The sequence below is a fragment of the Passer montanus genome, unplaced genomic scaffold, assembly GCF_014805655.1.
Source record: "Passer montanus isolate IOZ18808 unplaced genomic scaffold, ASM1480565v1 scaffold16, whole genome shotgun sequence".
NCBI classification, from domain to species: Eukaryota; Metazoa; Chordata; class Aves; order Passeriformes; family Passeridae; genus Passer; species Passer montanus.
The window spans coordinates 14,472,506-14,488,476 of NW_024363160.1; the positions used below are offsets into that span (position 1 = coordinate 14,472,506).

The 15,971-nt window shown below is 37.9% G+C and overlaps 1 protein-coding gene across 3 annotated transcripts in view; it reads left to right on the forward strand.

The window, feature by feature from the left end:
* Window positions 1–15,971, forward strand: part of NOL4 (nucleolar protein 4) — a 189,912-nt gene that overhangs the window by 20,081 nt on the left and 153,860 nt on the right. For all 3 annotated transcript variants that reach the window (XM_039703095.1, XM_039703097.1, XM_039703096.1), the window contains exon 2: window positions 15,271–15,420. In XM_039703095.1, the coding sequence (XP_039559029.1) occupies window positions 15,271–15,420 (150 nt within the window). The remainder of the gene's footprint in view (window positions 1–15,270; window positions 15,421–15,971) is intronic.

Below are 15,971 nucleotides of genomic sequence, written 5' to 3' on the forward strand. Positions count from 1 at the left end.
GACATACAATTTTGAATTTAGACCTTACCTACAACTGGCCTTGTATGTGGTTTGGGTAGCTGATGTGGTTTGTCAATAAAGTAATAACATATTTTTCTTAGAGCAGTCAAGGCTTAAATCATGTATGAAGTATATACTCAGTCCTCATAGCTGACTCTGTTGGTGCAAGTGCATTGAAGCCTTTTCAGTGTTTTTGGAGCAAGTGGCTCCTATAAATTGCAAGCAAATGAGTATTGTAATATATTTACAGAGAGGCGTGACACAAGAATTTCTACTACACTAGCATCCTTGGTTTTACGAAATGTTTCACAAAACATGTGATCCCCTGCAGTGTGTCTTGGGAAATGTAGTCCAGGAAGACTCAAATCTGACATAAAGAAATGGTCAAAGTTTGAGATAACCAAATTGCAGCTTCTTGTATGTATAGCAGTATATCAGAAGTTGCAGTTTAATTTTGAATCAATGCATAAATGAACAAAATATGCATTTGAAAATTCAGTCTTTGTTAATGTTTTGTTCAGCAGAATAAAAGCATTGCTGTTCATGTTGTCAGCAAGATGAAAACAGATGTTGGCTTTCCTTGTGAGATAAATTTGAAGCTTTATAACTGTAGCCATCTCTGATGTGCATGTGAAACTGTGATCTCTGCGTTTGCTGAGGAATGAAAAGTGATGATGGTGTGCCCCTAGTCCTTTGCAGGCAAAGCATCATTTTGGAGAGAATAGGATAGTTTGGAAGATTGAGTCATAGTTTATTAAAATCAATGTTATCCTGAAATTAGCTATGCTGGTTAGAACATGCTGTTAATATTTTCAGGGTTGTGATCCCTATAGAGGCTATTCACTTTAGAGTTAAACTTGCTGATCCTTGTGGATGCCTTCTAACTCAGAATATTCTGTGATTCTTCAATGGGATTTTAAATTGTGCTATTATTTGTGAAGAAAGAATGTGCTGGAACCCCTTGCAAGGGAAGCTATTTTTGGTAGGAGATGAAATTGGGCTCCTGGAATTGGGAAATAAGCTGGAAACAAGGCAGTGACATGACAAGGCCTTAGGGAGGTGATCACCTATTTCTCACTGCCACCAAGAGGCCCTTGATAATGCCTTCTTAGCAGCTATGATCTAGTATGACAGAGGAACTTTATTCTCCAATGAGTCCTAGAGAGGGTTAGTGTTGTGCCTGTGCTCCAAGTGAACATAACTAAGAAACAGCAGCACAGCAGTCTGCAAAGCTTTTGTGGTGGGCTCTTGGTATAGGCTCAGCCAAGGTTTCTGTGTTTAACCCTACTAGTCTGTAAAATAGTGTCTCAGATGAAACCTAGATCAGATGAGTAATTTATGACAAGATAAGAAATTACATTGTGAGCAAGAAGACAGTCCCTTTTCTGTCAGGGATGGACTAAATGACCATTTGATTTTTCTTTCACCTATCCCTGATTCACTATAGTACTTTCCAGCTCAAGAGACCTATATGACAAATTCAAGCTAAACTGTCAATTACAACCAGCTGTATGTAGGTTGGTTGGCACATCCATCAGTCAAGTTGTACACATAATGTGAATGCCATGAGAGGAAGAGGATTTTATTGTCAGTACCAGAGGCATCCAAGTGCTAATACAGCCAATACATACAGGCGAGTGAGAAAATGCACAGGTCACTTAATACTGGTGAACTACACTTTTGATACAATTTGAACACAGTAGTTTAAGATATTGGGAGACAGATCACCAAATTCTTCTGAACTTCATGAATAATGTAATCATTATACTGTGTTTAAAACGTAATTGAATTTTAATCCTGTATTTCAACTCTTCTTCCTGTTCTTATAAACAACTGAGGAACTTAAACTTTCTTCTTTTTATATAAAAAGAGAAAGTGTAAGTAAGGATGCATGCTCACAGAGAATTGTTAATATAGTGTTTGGTTCATGTTTTGAGCACAGAATTGTACTATTAATGACAAAGCTTTGTATAGTTTGCATATTACCCATTGTAGGTATGACAAAATAAGCATGAATTTCATTAGACACAGCAGACTGTTTCATTTGCATATTTTCTTTCATCAACTCTACTATATGTATACTAATATTATATATAATATATCTCATATCATCATATAATACAATATCTTATATATATTTGCATGCAAATCTTAGTGTATGGTAGTGAATTCATGGGCATGCCTGGATTAAGGCAGAGACTTGCAAGCATCTCATTAATAGGGAGTCTTCAACTTGCAAATACTCTGATTCCCTGTCTTTCATCATGCATCAGATGTTGGGCAAATCTGGTTACCCGCTTATTCAAAACACCACCTCTTGCAGTATTGTTGAAGTAATAATGATCCCCTTCATTATTTAGCTGTTCCCTTAATTCTGTTAGAAAAATAATTGGGGTAGTGGGCAGCATAATTAGTGATCAGAAGTGGGATGTACCTCTTATCTACACTAAAAATAAATTAGGTAGCTAATATCAATAAAAATTAGGAAGCTCAATTTACTGAGTATAACAGAATTTGCAAAGTCAGTGTTGTAGTTACCATTGTTTTGAACTGTTTGCTACTCAGGCATGCTCCACATTTGATGCAGGAAAAGTTCTGAGTAAAATTCATATAACTGAACATCTAACCTATTTCTACTATGAATTTACAGTCCAGACATTGTCCATTTCAGTTTCAGAGCAACATAATAAAGGAAAATGATTCCATTTGCTCTCCCATTTAATAATCGATGGTAGATGTGCACAGGAGATAAGACTGCAGAACATTTTAAAGAAAATTCACACAGAGGCTTTAGGTACAGCCTTTTGAAGAAGGGCACTGCTATACAGTAAAGGCATGAATGAGGGACACAACAAATATGAACTCATGGAATTTCACTGCTGGTGGCACAACTGACACAGATTTTGATTTCCAGCCCTCTGATGAGTGTTGGTGCCTGGGCATGCCTGAGAGAACATGCATACAATCCCTGTGGAAATTGCTAGCCATAAATCTGTTTAAGCCCTGGAAAAAGTGTTTGGACTGCATGAGGAACTGCAGAGGGAATGAGAGAGGAGCAAGGGGGAGAAAAATTAAAAGTAGCAGGGAAAATGCATTTTATCTTAGTGCTTCTGTAGAAGAACCAATGTCACTCCCACAAACATTTAAGCAGAGTATTCTTGCTGCTTTAAGAAGGGCAACAGAAAAGGGAAGAAAGACTTTGGTTCGTACTGTGCTTATTGCAAGTTTGATATATCTTGTTCAGAGAAAAACTGAGTTAACTGGGTCTTTAAAGAAGTTCAGGGGACTGTTTGAGGTCATTGTATCCTTGTAGTGCATGACCCTACAGGCCAAATAGAGTTTAGTGGGCTTTCTTGAAGGTCCGTCATATGAAACATTAACAAGTGTTTTCTGTTACACCAACAGCTTCAATGTAGTATCTGATACAGAAGAGTTTTCCCTCTACAGGAGATTACCAAAAGGATTCGCAGGGACTCCCTTTTCCCATCAGCGCCACCATTTTTCTCTGAGATTCTTTTTATATCTATTTCATTTACATCAGTGTAACAAAAATTAGTTGGCAAGGTGAAACTGTAGATCAGTGTTGAAAATTTCTCCTAAGCAAAGTCTGGCTAGTATTGACTTCAGTGTACAGTAGCAGCATGTTTGTGCTGAATGGTGGTATGAACTCCCCATCTGCAGATGTCAGATTCCGAACTATCACGCTGGTCAGGACTGAACATATGGTGGAGCAGTGTTTTTCAAAACTTGGTTCTGCTGGCAAGGATTGGCCTCTTCATGCTGTAGACTTTGTTTATGGTTGAGGAAGGAAGGAAGAGGAAAAGGAAAAAAAATGTGGTGTAAATAATCTGACTATCTGCAACAGTGCTTCCTCACAGAAACACAAGATTTTTGCATCTGGCACTTGTTCTTGCCTAGGTTACCCAGGAGTGAAAAAAGTGTTGCAGGAGTGAAAAAAGTGATAGAATTGGGAAAATGTAACTTAATTAAAGAAAAGCTCAACAAATAAGTTATTTAAGAGCCCCACATAAGCCTGCAGAGGTAATTTCATAAAACCTGATCTGTGCACACACACATACAAATATTAACAAAAATTTAAAAAAAGGAATATTCATTACTTACCAATTAATTTAATTTGATGATGCTTTTGAGGGTACAAGCCTTCCCTCAGGTGTGAGGAAGGATGAACAAACTTCTGTGTTTTTCCTGTCTTTTTTGGAAAGATAGCTTTTATACCCCTCCATGAAGAATCTTCCTGAACATGGTTAGATACTTGGCTCATGGCATTGCTGGCAGCACTGAAGATAGCTTTTATACCCCTCCATGAAGAATCTTCCTGAAGAACATGGTTAGATACTTGCCTCATGGCATTGCTGGCAGCACCAAGAACTTATTGCCAATATCTGACATGATATTTACTACTTTTGTTTCAATCCTGGTAGAGAGATTGTGTATTCAATGTTTTGCCTGATTTTTCTGGGTACTGTGCTGCTACATCTGAGAACAGACCCTAACCCCTACAGTTCCTACTTTGCTGATATTTGTACATCATCAAGGCTGGCACAGTGCTGCTGCTGAGATGCCATGCAGGTTGAAGTCAGTGACCCTGCATTCTGCTTGTGCTGGTATGACCCTGAGTCCCCAGTGGCCTCTGTCCCTGGCCAAGTAACAGTACCTGTGCAATTACAGAGAGCCCCTTAATAATCTGCTCATTTGTCCTTGCAGAAATCTAGAGGGATCTCCATTAGAGGCTGTTAATTTTTGCTCTAGGAACGTTTAGTCTGGGAAGTACCTCTTTGCTCCCTGCAACAAGCAGCTTTTTTCCAGTGTGGGAAGTACGTTGGTAATGTCAGAGAACCAGGCCACATGTGGAACATGGGTGCCCTGGAGACTCCTGTCCCCTTTGCCACTGGAGCTGGGGACAGTTGTCATTATTCTGCACTTGGCCTTGCAAGTGAGGCTGCTGAGCCAGTGCTGAGGCTGTATCAGCACCGAAGCTGTGCATGGGTCATGCAAAGCCACTGATGCTTTCCGTACCTTAAGCTGCCTGTACAGCACCAGTGCAGCTTGAAATCTGATCCCCAGTGTCTTTACTGATGACGTTAATGAGGTTACCAATTAATGGCACCTGATGGGCTGTCATAGCAGTGGTTTTGGTGATGGAGACAGCTGTCCTCTGGGAGCTGTGCTGAGACCATGAACCCATTTTGTATGTGCAAGGGAACAGCTGTTGCAGAAACATTGATAGGAAAGATAAGGTCACAGTTTCATCTCCCTGCCACCCCAAGGTTGTTTCTTGCCATGGGCAGCAGGCAAAAGGGGGAAGCAACTTTAGGAACAAAAGCCCTTGTTAGAGTTGCAGCCAGAGACCTAGACACAAAACTATTATACCCCATCGGCAGTCCTCTGCTTCTACCTCTTTCCCTGACTTTTTGAAATATTTTACCAATTAACTAGGATTTTGAAGCATTATTTAAATTCAGACCTTTTGTCACTGTGTAGATTTCCCTGACTTTTTGAAATATTTTACCAATTAACTAGGATTTTGAAGCATTTTTTTAAATTCAGACCTTTTGTCACTGTGCAGGGTTGATCTGTGGTGTGGTATGCTTTTGGCACTTCATTGTAGTATGTAACACTTGGCACTTGCATTTCACATTATGTATTAAAACAGCTCCCTCTGCCAACACCCTTACATCAGAGACTTATTAGTATTTGGAATATAATTAAAAAAAATATATATTTAATATACATAATTTCACAGGCAGCACTTTGGGGTAATGAGTTATTATTTAAGCTTCACTTTAGTGTTAGGTTACTTTTGGTGTACAGTAGTTGCATTTCATCAGTGTGAAAAAAGGTGGCATTATAGATCTACATTGCATTCCCCTAGTGCTTGAATACCTGTAAAGTATAGCACACTTTAAATTATAATTGAGAAATTGTTCATTTTTGGAGCATGACAGTAATGTTAAAAGTTAACTTTTAATTAGTAACTTGTCCGTTTCTTTTTTCTGAACTGATGACAATACCTGATCTTATAATTTAGGAAAAAGTCCTGAACATACTAAGCAGGCCCACACTAGGATTCACACCCATTCATTTTAAAATCCCCTAGAGTGAAAAAAAAAGAGGAGAATTAGTTGGTTTATCCTTGTATTTCTTATTCAGGAAAAACAAATCTTTTCATACTCAGCAGAACTATCTATCTTGAGACTAAAATAAAACTAAGTTTTGTATACGTTGTAATTGCTACTAACTTTTGGAAAGAAAGTTTCGTGGAAATCACTGTACAGTGTGCTGAGCTGTTGGAGTGGGGAGCCAAAGTCCCTTCGCTTTAAAGCACTCACCAGGAGTAGCTGACCCTTCCAGATTAGCTGTGAGATTGAAAAGGCAGTTCCCCTGCCAAGCTTTTAGCTTGGCATTGCAGTCTTCTCTGGAAAAGTCCTGGAGCAACGGTTTACAGCTTGGCAGATATAATTATCAGATAAAATGTATGAAGAGTAGAAAGACATGAAAAAGACAATGTCATTTCAGTATTCATACACTTAGTGGACACTTGTGCTTCAGTGAGTTGTTATCCTTCAGTTTTTTTACTTAGTCTGATGGCGTGTTTACAGTTTTTTCAGCAGCTGAAGAAACCTGTACAAGGAAAGATTACCTCCAGCTTCAGAATATCTTTGAAACTGTCTTAGTGTCTTAAGAGAAATCTTATAGTTATCTTAATACTTACCTCTGTGGTCAGTTTTACTTTCAGTAAAATAATAAAATGTTACTTTAATTGGATGAATTTTCACACACTTTCATCTTATTTTGTGGTAGAACTGAAATGTTGACAGCTTTTTAAGCTTAAAATCTGTAATTTCTTAGAACTCTATATTACAGAAAATATATTACAGAAAGTCCTTATACCTAGATGAATTCTTTAATGAGTCATGAAGAAGGAATACAAACATTAAAACTTTGGTCATGAATATGAACTTAAACAAAAAGGCTTCAGTTAGATTTGGCTCTGTTCAGTTACCCTTGATGTCCAAGCTAGGTTTATTATCTCTCAGCTGCTTACCAAGCAGCAACTTTGAAGAGTCAAGTGAAGTGTGCTGGATGTTTCCAGACCTGTCATGAATATTTTCAAAAAAAATCAACTTCAATGTCAAAACTTAATTCTTTCTAATAGAATACTAACCCATTAGAAAAGAGACGGTATCCTTCAGGGAAGAGGAAATAATACAATCTGGTTATCAAAAAAAGAAACAGTTATTGCTTCTCTTTTAAAATATAAGCTTCAAAAAAAAAAACAAACCAAAAACCCAAAGCAGACCTCTTTTGAAACTTCCTAAGATCAGAAGTTATTTTTGAGACAATTTTTCAAAATGAGGATTTTGCAAATAAATTATAGTTAAGTTCATGTTAATAAAAATATGTAATTAAAAAAATTGCTTTCTTTTAAAATTTGCAGATTTTGTTTTGTTATTGTTATTATTATTATAAATTTACCATAATTTTTCAACTTTGAAATGTCACTTGCCATTCCCCTTCAGGTGTTATATGTGCTCTTCCTCTCTCTCTCTGTCCAGTTCTAGCTTTGGTTCAGTTGGAATTGTCACATACATTTCACTCAATATAATACATGTAGTGCCTGGGTTACTTTTTCATGTACTAACTACACCAACTCAACAAACTCTTGTAGCCAGAATAGAGCATTAATTTTCTTCCTCTGTCAAAAAATAAAAGAAAAAAGACCAGCTGATGTCAAACTGCATATAATGATGGAAGCATCATCTGTTGTTTTAACAGGCCAAGTAGGCAGGAATTTGCTAGAGAAGGAGGCCTGTAGAAGGGCTAATGTGGCAAATTAGAGCTGTTTCAGAATAAGTGTTTGTTCAGCTTTTTTCTGATCTCCTGAGTCACACCAGGGCTATATGTGTATATATGAGCTAGATAGTTATGTATCTTTCTCGTCATTTTGGGTAATGTTCATCACAATATGTGTGCGTGAAAAATCCTATCTTGTTGCCTTATTAAGAAAGATATGTCAGCATTTATATTGGCATTTTAGTTTGGAAAATGAGTATGTCTTTGGAACAAAGCTCCTGACCATGCTTGCTGGGCTTTGTTTCACAGTGTAATATTTTTTCAGTATATAAACAGATTCCTTTCAGTGACAGAAAACTGGTATTTGATAGACATGCACCTACTGGGTTGTGACCAGAATTGTTCCCATTGTAGAGGTCCAGGTTAGTGATATCCTGGAATGCTTATGGAGTGGCATGAGCTCCTTGGTATCATATGCCTTGCCCTGCAGATGTGCTGCTCCTACAGTGCTGCTCCTACAGTGACCTGCTTGCTGATGGAGATCCAGCTCATGGTGTTTGGTTAGCCTGCAGCTAATCAAACTTCACAAACAGTCAAGTGTGACCCAGCTTCTGACCTGCTTTTGTTCAGAAGGATTGTGTAAATGTTTAAACATCAAAGAAAAAAATAATCAGGTGCTGAGGGAAAAGGGTATTTAGACCTCAGTTAAGAAGCAGCTCTTAACTGTGAAGAGTGAACTGGGCTCTCCCTGTTCTGTGTTCCTCACTGGGTTTCCTTCCATCCCTTCAAGACTCTGAGTGCAGGCATCTTTTTGAAATTATCTCTTGTTTCCCATGTCCATGCTTGTTGGTAGAAGACTCAAGAGTCAGTACATGCACTCCATGTTTTAGTTCAAATATTTTCTGCACTCTCACTGATGATAAAGTTACCTTTTACAGAGTGGGTCAGGTTGGGAGGGACCACTGTGGCCATCTGGTCCAAACTCCATGCTCAAGCAGGGTCATTCTCAAGCACATGGCACTAGGTCACATCCAGACAGTTCTTGAGTATCTCCAGTGAGGGAGACTCCAAACCCTCTCTGGGAAATCTGTTCCATTGCATGGTCACTGCACAGTAGTTTTTCCTCATTCAGGTGGAATTTCCTGTGCATCAGTTTCTGCCTCTTGCCATCCATATGCACTTCTGAAGAATGATGAGAAAGAAAAGTTTTTGCCCTTTAGTATGGAGACAGCATTACATATTTATTGCAGAGACCACTGGTCATGTTATAATCCTATTCATGCCAAAAGGACCTCTGAAAATACCCTTGACAATATTTTGTGTATCATTAAATAATCTCTGGGCCTATTTTACCATGCTGCAAGGAAAGACAGGTGACAGACCTTCCTTTTACAACTTGGCGAGTTGAGTTTCACAACCCATTCCCTCTTCTTGATAGAGCTTAATTTGATGGAGCGAGTCATTCACACCAGGTGATGGTCTCACCTGAAATGATTCAGTAGGATAGCCCTTTTGGGTGGGATATTTTAGACTTATATGGCACCCAGCATTCACCCCTCACTGCTTATGGACAAGCTTTGGCTTTTGTGCTTTCCCATCATCTGGAACAGTTCAAGAGATAAAGGAGAAATGGACTTCTGCTCAGTATTAATTTTGTGTGTTGGTTTTTTTGAACTCACCTTTCAAGCCAGTCCAGTAAGAGGACTTTTTGTCACCTTCAGCTTTCATAATACAACAAATCTTTGTGTCTGTTATTTAGTTTTAGTCTCTCATCTCAAAGGTAAATTAATTTGCCATTTTACTTCACTTTATTCTCTTTGTTTGCATGATCTATGCCTACAATTAATTTGACTCATTGCTGCCATGGCCTAGCTTATTTGTTTAGTTCTTGTAGTGTAAGTTTTTTTTCTAAAGGGAGAACTTGTCAGCTGGAAATGGTTCTGGTGGATCTGTTTTAATATAACTCTGATTTTTCCTGTCTCCATCTGCTGGTAAAAAATGAGATTTGCTGTTCAAAAATGATATAATGAGGAACAGAAACTGTAAATTTCAAATAATAAATAACCCTTTTGCTACTATAGACATTTTCCATTTGTAACTGGATAGAAATGATCAGTTTATTTATTTTAGCTACCAAATACTAATAACTTTTGCTCTTTGTGGATTTTCTCTGTGCTGACAGGAATGAGTCAGATATTCAAATGGATGTACTCATAACCTGGGAGTTCAAATACATGGGTTGATTAAAGTAATTTGTTCATTTCTATGGGAATAAGAGGCATTATAAAATGCTCATCCCTATTTTAAAATATCAATATATTTTACAGTTATTTTACCAAACAAGCAGAAAAAGGAAATAATGTAAAATGGGATTTTCAATTTGTTAATTTGTTTTGAATTATTTCTGCAGACAGAGATGTTATACATCAACTACCATTGCTTCCTCCTAGCACTTTCCATAGAAAATTTTTGTATCTTGAACCCTGAGGGAGTAAAACATCTACAGACAATCATGTCAGGAGCTCATTATGCATGAACTATGAGCAAAACTTTTGTTCATTCAGCGTACGGTATTTCAGTCAGCAAAAGACTTTTTTTCTAATCCAGGGGAAATTCAAAATGTGGTACGAGTCAGCAGAGGTGTGGGGACATAAATGAGCTTTAACTCTGTTGCTGTCTGAACTGATTATGTGAGAAAAATGTTACACATCATATTTCTGCATTCAAAGCAGTCTTAGATTTATATGTGATTTATATTATGCGATGAAATATTTAGGTGCATTATTTGCATCTACTCCTAATGTTTTGTAGGTGCTTCTGGCTTTGATGATTTTACAACAGAGGTTTTTATAGACCTGAACATTTTCTGTAAAACTATCAACCAAGACTTTCCTTTTATTTTCTATTTCCATCTATCATGTCTTTATAGGAATATTTTTCAAACACTGTCAGGATGCTGATAGTTATATTCATTCACAAAGCAAGAGAGTGTTTTATGACACCTATTTCCTCCTAGAAATTTCAACAGGAGATGGGGCAGCAAAGAATTACAAGCACTTTTGTTTCAGTGGCATTAATTTTAAAGGCTTGTATTAAATTATTTTCTCCTCTGCAAAGTAACTATAAAAATGACAACCTTTCACTTAATAGATATTTTTGCTACCTTAAGAGTTTTATCTATTTGCTTTACTAGCAAACTTTATTCCTTTCTTTACTCTGACAAGTCCTGTAGATTCAACCTCAATGAAAGAGACTGCCTGTCTCCCTCACCATCCTGCTTCACAGGGATCCTTAGCGCTTTCTGGGAGGTGCACAACTCTCTGTAAAATTCACTTCTCTTCAGAAATTTATTCTTTGTCTAGATATCTTAAAAAAACCCGCAAGGAAACAACTTTAATCTCAGAGTACAAATGGATTTTGTAGTGCTGAAAATGAAACATTTCTTTATTTGTATGCTAAGAACACAGGAAAATATCTGGATATACATAAAACAAAGACTAAACAGGAAACATTTCTTTATTTGTATGCTAAGAACACAGGAAAATATCTGGATATTTTGATATGCATAAAACAAAGACTAAACAGAAAAAACTGTAATGCAAAAGCTAAAATGAAGTAAAATCTCACTGATAGAGATTGAAACCATTCCATCAGCTATAGGGATGAATGTAGTTTGTCAGTGTGTGACACAGCTGGTGGCCAGAGAGGCATCTGAGAGGACTGGTTTAGGACAGGGCATGGCACACCTCAGTGATGGCTGATAGGAGAGGGATGAAATGGCCTGAAAGATTTGAGAGTCTAAGTTCAAAACTTGAGGTAAAGCATTCAGTGAGGCTTCCATTCCTAAGTAATTTTTGAAAGTGACGCTTGAACCCTTTCTGTGCTGAATGAAAGTCCTAAAAATACCTCAGTGATTTATAAATATCCTTCTTGCTATTCCAGAGTTGTTACTACCCAACTCACTTTGAAAGTGGTATTTAAGCTTCCTAGAATTATCAAGAAAAAACTCAATTAATATCTAGCCTACCCAAGACAGGATTTACTCATAGTATCCCTGACAGATTTTTTGCCTAACCTGGTCTCAAAATCCTCCTATGACATACATCCCACAGCCTCCCCAGGCAAACTGTTACTGAGCTTGACTATCCACATCAATAGTAAGTTTTTCCAAATGTCTGATGTAAATCTCCCATTCTGTGGTTTAAGCCTATTACTTGTCCTTTCCCTTGTGGACATTTCATAGCCTTTCAGTCATGGGAATAGCATTACGATGCATTCTCTCATTCAGGTTTTTTTTAGCCTTAGTTGAAGCTAAAAACCTGTCCCCTTAGGCACTGTGAAAATTTTTACCCAAAGTCAGCTTATAAGGCAGAGCTGCTTTGTTAATGCCTTTATAAAATAGCAATTTCATGATAAAAGTGTAGTATAATGGCATATGGCAGGAAAGCCTGGTACAACTGCATCCACTTCAGAGACTTCATGGTTTAAATGCAGATTTGAGGTTTTATCATTTGCCCAGCTTTTTACCTATTGGGATGTCAGTATGGAATAACAAAAGTGTCAGTAAGTAGCTACCTTATTCAAACTACTCATCTGGTGTGTTGCTTCTGCAGCTGAGGTTTACGGTTCTGCCCAGCGTTGTGTGTTGCTGGATGAAGTGAACAGCTCACTCACAGCACCTTGGCACTTTCTACAGCACTGCAGGGGTTCTGAATCAAGATCTACCTCATTGTCTTAGACAGCACCAAGCAGGATAAAGCCAACTCAGTCATGTCCAGGCTCCACTAGATAAAGTCAGATAAAGTTAAAGATGTAGAATATTGAACTATATACACCCCCTGAAGCAGTTTCTACTCTGTTTAGACCATTTCTTTCCTACCCTTTTTGATTGAAAAGGATTGGAAAGTTTGTATTCATTTTTTAGCACTTCAATTAGGAGTCATGACAATTTGTGGACTTTACTTCTCTGTATTTTTAGAAGTACTATCAATGCTTGTTGATTTAGTCAGCTACATGGAGAAATACCCCTCCAAGAGCACCCCCAGCTCATACCTGCCAACCTTTGGGTGTCCATGTCTGGGGAGGGAGGTAGGAGGACCATTAGAGAGAGCACTGCACACTATGGCCACCAAAAGCAGCAAAATGAGTTTAATTTCTGAGTTACTTCTTTAAAAGTATTCATAACGTTTGCATGTGTCAGCTCTGCTGAGGTGGCATCTCAGGTTTTAAATTAATATTGTTGTAATGCATTTCTTTTTAATTAAAAAAGAGAGCTCCCTAGTAGGAAATTTCATAAAATAAAGCTAATTAGTAATAAACAGATTAAATCTTTGTCAGTTAATCAACACTATAAACTTCTGAGTATTTGGAGAGCAGTGTGAGATAGCACTGTCGTCATAGTAAGAGTGTTTGAAATCATCAGGGATCCCACTGTGCTGTTTGGGTGGTGAGAAAATAATGATTGAAGATAGTCCCCCCTACAGCGCTCACATGTGAATTCCCCTAAAGATTAAAGCTGCAAAGATCTGAATTTGATGTTGGCCCTGTCTCTAAAGCAATTTTTTTAAAGAGTAGGCAATGGTGGTAGATAGTAAATTCTTAATGATGCTTAAACCAAAACCTGTCACAACGCCACCAGGTTTTTGAGCTGGTGGTCAGTGACTGGTCATGGGCTGGGACCTTTGCAGCTTTCTCAGAGCAACTGTTCCCAGCGTATCTGAGGTGTTAACCTGTGGTGGAGATTGCCCTGCATATTTCTTATGTTCTTTCACCCTCAAGCCTCAACACAGTCCTTTCCATCACAACTGTGGCAGTCCTCTCATTGCACATGTGCCAGGGCTCTGTCCAGGTCCATCTGTCTCCTGGGGATCAAGAGTACAATGGAAGAGACCATATAGCTTTGGGCAGGGACCTCTCTGAAGAAAGCTGGGCATACTAGAGCAGGACAGGGCATAGCCTGTCTGGCTGGTAGTGTATCAACACCTCCTAACCCACTGTCACTTGGAATAATGCACATTTAGAAAGTTACGCTCTAAAGGCATTGACATTTTCTCCATTGCTACTAGGAACGTGTCAGAGCTCCTCTACGTCACCCTGGGGGGGTTCTTTGGAGCCGTTGGGATTATTTGGGTTCTTCCTTTGAAATATATGAAAAATTGAGGTGGGCTGGAATAAAAGTAGGGGGAGTGAGAAAAATGAATCATGTTTGTCCACATACAGCAAACTTAGTGGAGTGGGTTACAAGAAGTTTTGATCCGGAGAACAGCAAGTGGGAGTCATAGAGAATTATTATCTTTTAATTTCTCATCTTTGTCTTTATTTGGTCACTGCAGCCATAATTGCATGTGTTTTGTCATAGAAGTGCCCATGTAAATCAGTTTTGTTGTAGCATGAATTAAATGAGCAGTAATGGTATTATAAAATAGATTCTGTTTGGAACACTGTTATTGCTTAAAATACATAGCGAATGTTATACTGGTGCCTCCAAAGATCTAAATTCAAATACAGTGTTGGAGTACAAGTGAATTGGCCATTCTTATTTTATTTTTCACATACTGGTATTTTATTACAAACTGCAACCTTCTTGATAGATGTCTACTGTGGAAAAATGAGAGTCCCAGTTCCTGCTCCTTCATTAGAACTGAGTCCATAGGCAGCTGTAAAACAAGCAAAACTTCATGTGTATGGTTCTGTTAAAAAGGTGGGAGCTGAACTGCACTGGTTAATTTCAGAGACATTGGGGACTTTCTTTTCAGAAGTCTTTAGCTACTGTGACACTATCACTTTTGAAAATCAGATGCTAGGTGTTCTCACTTTTCCACTTCTTCCGACTGGACATCTGTGTGCAAGAGTAGGAAATATTTAAAACATCCCTTTCTTTTCCTCATATTGTAGTATGTCTTCATATAGTATGTCTTTGCAATTTTTGCAAGGGCAAGTTGTTTATAAAAACTTCCTTCATATTCATAATTACAATCAGCTCTTTGTATTAAAACCTGTTATTAAACACCTTTATGAAATTCTCAGCACAGATTTACTGGGGAGTGAGAGAATAACAGAGCTGTTGCATCCTTGCTAACAACCATATAATGCATTTTTTGTGCCATGTGTTTGGGACAGCTTCTGCCTTTGAATCGTGTTTCTGCATTTAGGAAAAGAAGCACAGATAGTTTTTGGTTTGTTTTTTTAAATACTGAAGTGGAAGAGCACTTCCTATCAAGAGGCCAAATGCCCTGGTTTGGCAAAATGGGCTGCTTGCAAGGGTCTGTGTGATCCTTCTGGTCACACAGCTTTCCTACAATACTGTGTCTTTTATTTGCATGGTGGGTGATCTTCCGATATTAGTGGATCTTTAACTCCCTTCTAAAAAAGGACAATGTGTCTCATGATTATCATAATTTGTCTATTCATCTTGTCTCCCTTACTTTTTCTGTTCTTTTTTTTTTCCCTTTTCAGGACGGAGTAGGTGTCGATGAGAAGCTGTCTTTACGGCGGGTGGCCGTCGTAGAAGATTTCTTTGACATTATCTATTCCATGCATGTTGAAACTGGGCCCAATGGAGAACAAATCAGAAAACATGCTGGACAAAAGAGAACGTATAAAGCAGTAAGTAAAAAAAAAAAAAAACAGCTTAAAATTCTTTTAAAATGTGAGTTATTTGGGTTTAGTCACATGGCATGAGATTTGTTTGGGTTTTTTACAACTTGATTAGTACTGACACCCTGATTCTCAAATTGATTTCAGAGATCTTCCATTAGTACATGAAAACATGCACTAATGTGATTCAGAAATCACGTTTGCTGTGTAATAAGGGCCATATCCACTGGCTTCACTAGACAGTCTCTCATTGGTACAAGAAGAGAATTTACTCTTTCTATAATGGTTTCACAATTTTAAAAATAGTTCTGTATTAATTACTTGCTATTAAAAGGATGAAGTGTTAAAGAAGACTTAGAAGGTATTGTCACAACTTGGCTAAATGGATTGCTGTGTTTCAGCATATAAATGAAGGTGCCTTATAGGTTATTGCCACAGACCAAGTGATACCTAATAGTTTAATGGTATGAAAACTTGTAAATGTCCTAATTTCAAAGGTCTGGAAAACTACTACGTACAATAATGCAAGTGTTGAGGGGCACCTCCCATTCCTGCATAAA